Source organism: Bison bison, unplaced genomic scaffold (assembly GCF_000754665.1).
Source record: "Bison bison bison isolate TAMUID 2011002044 unplaced genomic scaffold, Bison_UMD1.0 scf7180017864468, whole genome shotgun sequence".
NCBI classification, from domain to species: domain Eukaryota; kingdom Metazoa; phylum Chordata; class Mammalia; order Artiodactyla; family Bovidae; genus Bison; species Bison bison.
Window position 1 is genome coordinate 172,397 of NW_011495029.1, and position 6,612 is coordinate 179,008.

The 6,612-nt window shown below is 42.8% G+C and overlaps 1 protein-coding gene across 4 annotated transcripts in view; it reads left to right on the top strand.

The window, feature by feature from the left end:
* LOC105003397 (apolipoprotein L2-like) overlaps positions 1-6,612 on the top strand; it is a 41,549-nt gene that overhangs the window by 19,672 nt on the left and 15,265 nt on the right. For all 4 annotated transcript variants that reach the window (XM_010860536.1, XM_010860535.1, XM_010860534.1 and 1 more), the window contains one exon: positions 5,227-5,335. In XM_010860536.1, coding sequence (XP_010858838.1) covers positions 5,305-5,335 — 31 coding nt within the window. In that variant the 5' untranslated portion in view covers positions 5,227-5,304. The remainder of the gene's footprint in view (positions 1-5,226; positions 5,336-6,612) is intronic.

Below are 6,612 nucleotides of genomic sequence, written 5' to 3' on the forward strand. Positions count from 1 at the left end.
TGTAAGGCCTCCCCAGACAACCATTTTGCTTTTTTGCATTTCTTTTCCATGGGGATGGTCTTGATCCCTGTCCCCTGTACAATGTCACGAATCTCATTCCATAGTTCATCAGGCACTCTATCAGATCTAGTCCTTTAAATCTATTTCTCACTTCCACTGTATAATCATAAGGGATTTGATTTAGGTCATACCTGAATGGTCTAGTGGTTTTCCCTATTTTCTTCAATTTCAGTTGAATTTGGCAATAAGGAGTTCATGATCTGAGCCACAGTCAGCTCCTGGCCTTGTTTTTGCTGACTATATAGAGCTTCTCCATCTTTGGCTGCAAAGAATATAATCAATCTGATTTCGGTGTTGACCATCTGGTGATGTCCATGTGTAGAGTCTTCTCTTTGTTGTTGGAAGAGGGTGTTTGTTATGACCAGTGCATTTTCTTGGCAAAACTTTATTAGTCTTTGCCCTCTTCATCCGTATTCCAAGGCCAAATTTGCCTGTTACTCCAGGTGTTTCTTGACTTCCTACTTTTCCATTCCAGTCCCCTATAATGAAAAGGACATCTTTTTTGGATGTTAGTTCTAAAAGGTCTTGTAGTTCTTCATAGAACCATTCAACTTCAGCTTCTTCAGTGTTACTGGTTGGGGCATAGACTTGGATTACTGTGATATTGAATGGTTTGCCTTGCAACGAACAGAGATCATTCTGTCTTTTTTGAGATTGCATCCAAGTACTGCGTTTCGGACTCTTTAGTTGACCACGATGGCTACTCCATTTCTTCTGAGAGATTCCTGCCCGCAGTAGTAGATATAATGGTCATCTGAGTTAAATTCACCCATTCCAGTCCATCTTAGTTCACTGATCCCTAGAATGTCGACATTCACTCTTGCCATCTCTTGTTTGACCACTTCCAGTTTGCCTTGACTCATGGACCTGACATTCCAGGTTCCTATGCAATATTGCTCTTTACAGCATCGGACCTTGCTTCTATCACCCGTCACATCCACAGCTGGGTATTCTTTTTGCTTTGACTCCATCCCTTAATTCCTTCTGGAGTTATTTCTCCACTGATCTCCAGTAGCATATTGGGCACCTACTGACCTGGGAGTTCCTCTTTCATTATCCTATCATTTTGCTTTTTCATACTGTTCATGGGGTTCTCAAGGCAAGAATACTGAAGTGGTTTGCCATTCCCTTCTCCAGTGGACCACATTCTGTCAGATCTCTCCACCATGACCCGCCTGTGTTGGGTTGCCCCACGGGCATGGCTTAGTTTCATTGAGTTAGACAAGGCTATAGTCCTAGTGTGATTAGATTGACTAGTTTTCTGTGAGTATGGTTTTAGTGTGTCTGCCCTCTGACACCCTCTTGCAACACCAACCATCTTACTTGGGTTTCTCTTACCTTGGACAAGGGGTATCTCCTCACCGCCGCCCCTCCTGACCTTCAACGTGGGATAGCTCCTCTAGGCCCTCCTGCGCCCGCGCAGCCACAGCTCCTTGAATGTGGGGTTGGTCCTCCGGGCCGCCGCCCCTGGCCTGGAGCGTGGGGGCGCTCCTCCCGGCTGCTGCCCCTGACCTTGGACGCAGGGTAGCTCCTCTTGGCCATAGCAGTCTGGCACTCTCGGCCGCTGCCCCTCACCTCGGACGTGGGATAACTCCTCTTGGCCGTCGCCCTTCGGGCATGGGGTCCTCCCGTGTTGGGTCTGCCCCAACAATCCAAATCCTAAGTGCATATGGTTAAAATAGATCAATTTGTACAGAGGGGTCTGCTCATTCCTTCCCAAGGAAAAGCTATGTCTTTAGATAGCTAATCAATGTCTTTAAATAATATTACTACATTGGGAAGCGGAATAGTGTGAGAATGTGTGCTCAGGAGACAGGAACCTGGACTTGGATTCTGGCTCTAGCACTAACTGTGTGCTTTGAGTAAATTGCTTCACATCGCTGAGCTTCTGCTTCCTTTTTTACAGGGTCATTATGAGAACTAAAAGCGAGTGAATGCCTACCAAGCACTTGGAATGGTGCAAAGAAAGAAGTCATCGACCACGATAGCTAATACATATTAGATATTGCATTTTTCTTTTTCATGATTTAAAATTTTTGTTATTATTTATTTCTTACTGGGAAAAATAATGATTTCATTTGTTTGTATACTTTTTCTTATACCTTTCCCCACTCTCTCCTAATATCATTTTTTTATCACTAAGTTTGTACCCTCTTTTAGAAAACTTTGTAATTGTAAGCCCTTTGTTTACTCCTTTATTTCTTAAGCTCTCAACTGAAGCCAGGATTTCTTGACTCTGTTTTGTAAAATGAAATATTAATCCTCATCCTCCCTTCAGTGCTTCAGCTCCCAACTTATAGCAGTGTGCCTTAATTTTTATAGTGATTAACAAGTAGATTCATTTATAATGTTTAAATAGTCTTTTATCTTAAAAGATAAAAATCATAAAATAATGAATAGAAATGAAATACCAACTGTAAAATTTTGAGTCACTTATTGTAACTTTCTAAAAGTCTGGTGAAGGGTGAAGGCTGCTGTGAATGTGGGATGGGACATGGGGGTGGGGGGCTTGTCCCCTGCTCTCCCCTCAGCCTCCCTCTCATCTTGCTCCCTCTGGGGCTCTACCCAGCAGACCGTTCTTCTCTACTGTGAACTCTCCCTGTTTCTCTCCCTCTACTGCACTCCTCTTTATTCAGCTATCACTTCTCCGTCCGATGAGTCTTCAAACATTTGTTGAAGCCTCTGGTCTCCTGTTGCCCCCATGCTTGTTTTTATTAGCAGAAGAGGGAGGAGAGGGAGGCTATGGGTTCTTGAGCCCAGTGAGGAGGTTGGAATCCAATCTACCAAGGGCAAGACTTCTGACCTTGGGCGAGTCATGTAACATCTGTGAGTCAGCTTCCATATCTGTAAATACTGATACAATGTACATATCTCAAAGGTTAATGAAATGAAATACGAGTTATCATTGGTAAAGTTTTACAGCAAATAATAATGCAGAGCAAAGACCACAAACACAAGTCACTCTTATCAATAGCTGTTATTATACCTATAAGTATCTTTACTATCATTTAATTCAGGTCTTGGCAGAGGTAGTTAAAAAGTGCTCTTAAAAAATGTGGCTAAATAATTGGAGAAGGAAATGGCAACCCACTCCAGTGTTCTTGCCTGGAGAATCCCAGGGACAGAGGGGTCTGGTGGGCTGCCGTCTATGGGATCGCACAGAGTCAGACACGACTGAAGTGACTTAGCAGCAGCAGCAGCAGCAGGTATTGGACAAAGTACAGCAATGCATTAACTATGTAACCTTCAGGAGAGCCCAAGGCAACAGTATCATTACTATTATCTTTGTTTTTTAACAAATGGGGAAACTGAGCTCAAGAGAAGTTAAATAACTTGCTCAAAGCTAATAAATGATGGGCTGGGACTTAAAATGATTTGGTTCTAACCTCAACGCTAGTATTCTTAATTATTATGATTGACCACCTCTACATGATGAATGTAAATGATCCCAATAAAAATGTCAGAAGTTTTATTTAAAAAAAAAATGTGGCTAAATATAATCAACATTTGCTATCTTCCTTCACCTCCCAAGGCAATACAATCACAAAAAGAACCAAAATAGTCTCTATATAAATATCTGAGTTTTTTATTTTATTATCCAAAATTTAATCTTTTATTTAATATTATATATTCTGATTCAATAATAATCTTAAGTGTTTACCATGGGTAAAATTTTAAATTAATTTAAAGTATAACTGAATTTATAATAACATTAGGATTTAGCATTAATCAAAGAATGGATATCATTAATTGAGCTAAACATAAATAGAATTGAAATATATCCCAAAATATCTGGATCTTTTGTTTTAAAAAGTCAATTGAGAATAAGTACATTTGAAAGGATGGGTACTGTCATATATTATGAGTGAGAATGTAAATTGCTATAATTTGTTTGCGTAACAGTTTGGCGCTAGGCACAAAAATTTTTTAGGTGTTCATGCCTTCTAATCCAGAGAAAGCAATGGCACCCCACTCCAGTACTCTTGCCTGGAAAATCCCACGGATGGAGGAGCCTGGTGGGCTGCAGTCCATGGGGTCACTAGGAGTTGGAAACGGCTGAGCGACTTCACTTTCACTTTTCGCTTTCATGCATTGGAGAAGGAAATTGCAACCCACTCCAGTGTTCTTGCCTGGAGAATCCCAGGGATGGGGGAGCCTGGTGGGCTGGCATCTATGGGGTTGCACAGAGTCGGACATGACTGAAGCGACTTAGGAGCAGCAGCAGCCTTCTAATCTAGTGATTATACTTCTAGAAATAGCTTAAGGAAACAGTCTCAAATACAGGTGAAGATTTTTACAAGGAGAATGTTCTTTGCACTATTATTTACATAAAAGAATTAGAAATAGCCTAAAAGTCCACTAGTCAGGGGAGGACAGTAGAGGGGGTAGGGCACCATCGGGGTCCTCAGCCACCCAGGAGAGGGATACAAGAATTGGGGCAGAGTCAGAGGGACTCCAGGTTCTTGTGGGATAAAGGGCCTTGTAGAAGCAAGGAGGGTGCAGACTGTGGGAGCTGTATCATCAGGAACTTTATCAAGGCAGAGACTCAAGCACAGGAGCAAGACATCCTTTTAATTAAGAAGAGTTATTTTCCAATAAGCATAAATCCACAATTATATATATATATTTTACATTAAAGGGAGTAGAGCATAGTCATCACAAACCTGGGATTTGGGTCAGAAACACTTAGGTTCAAGTCCAGGCTCCGGTAGCAACATAAAAACCGGCTGACCTAAGTTTAGGTGAGTTTCAGGAGCCTGCACGTCATAGACAATGGACCAATATTAGTTATTACCAATTCATAAGCACAAGTGTTCCCAACCTCACATAATTTCCAGAGTATTCCCTCCCTATCTGTTTTTCTGTCTCTGGTTTTATTGCTTTTATAACTTCGCAGATGGCTGTCTCCTGTCTGATTATCCTCTCCTTGTGCCCCAATAGGAGATCAGGATTTTGAGTTGGCTTGGAGGGAGGTGGTAGGAGGATGAGTAACTTTTCTTAATTAGCAGCCAGCAGAGCACAGGAGACAGAGAAACATGCCAGGTTAAGTCCCCAGTGGCATTTGTGGACATCCCAGGGGAAGCTGCCAGAGACCTCGCCCCTCACTGCTCCCTGCAGCCGTTGCTCATTATTGATGGAGTCCATAGTCTGTTTTCTCTTTCCCAGGGGTGAAGCATCACCTCCTTTCAGCCCGACCCAGACAAGGAGCTGAAGGAAGATCTCTGAGACCCAGCTGCTGCCATCATGAGCTCAGAAGACCGTAGGAAAAGCTCAGGTAATCAGCTGCCTCGTCTGTGACTGGTTTCTACTTGTGATCCAGAACTGGGGGTGGTGTTGAGAGATTGTTGCTGAGCCGTTAAAGATGCCAGGATTCTTGGCCTCTGGAGGAGAGGAATTCAATCCGGGGCCAGTGACAAGGTGTGATGGCTCAGAGCTTTAGTGTAATACAGATTCATTAAAGTGTAAAAGAGATAGAAAAAGCTTCTGACATAGACATCAGAAGGGGACAGAGAGAGTACACCCCTGCCGGCCTTTAGCAGGAAGATATATACATACTCAGTTCAGTTCAGTTCAGTCACTCAGTCATGTCCGACTCTTTGTGACTCCATGAATCGCAGCACACCTGGCCTCCCTGTCCATCACCAACTCCCGGAGTTCACTCAAACTCACGTACATCGAGTCAGTAATGCCATCCAGCCATCTCATCCTCTGTCGTGCCCTTCTCCTCCTGCCCATAATCCCTCCCGGCATCAGAGTCTTTTCCAATGAGTCAACTCTTCACATGAGGTAGCCAAAGTACTGGAGTTTCAGCTTTAGCATCATTCCTTCCAGAGAAATCCCAGGGCTGATCTCTTCAGAATGGACTGGTTGGATCTCCTTGCAGTCTAAGGGACTCCGAAGAGTCTTCTCCAATACCACAGTTCAAAAGCATCAATTCTTCGGCACTCAGCTTTCTTCACAGTCCAACTCTCACATCCATACATGACTATTGGAAAAACCATAGCCTTGACTAGACGGACCTTTGTTGGCAAAGTAATGTCTCTGCTTTTAAATATGCTATCTAGGTTGGTCATAACTTTTCTTCCAAGGAGTAAGCATCTTTTAATTTCATGGCTGCAATCACCATCTGCAGTGATTTTGGAACCCCCCAAAACAAAGTCTGACACTGTTTCCACTGTTTCCCCATCTATTTCCCATGAAGTGATGGGACCAGATGCCATGATCTTCGTTTCTGAATGTTGAGTTTTAAGCCAACTTTTTCACTCTCCACTTTCACTTTCATCAAGAGGCTTTTTAGTTCCTCTTCACTTTCTGCCATAAGGGTGGTGTCATCTGGATATCTGAGGTTATTGATATTTCTCCCGGCAATCTTGATTCCAGCTTGTGCTACTTCCAGCTCAGCATTTCTCATGATGTACTCTGCATATACGTTAAATAAGCAGGGTGACAATATACAGCCTTGATGTACTCCTTTTCCTATTTGGAACCAGTCTGTTGTTCCATGCCCAGTTCTAACTGTGCTTCCTGACCTGCATATAGGTTTCTCAAGAG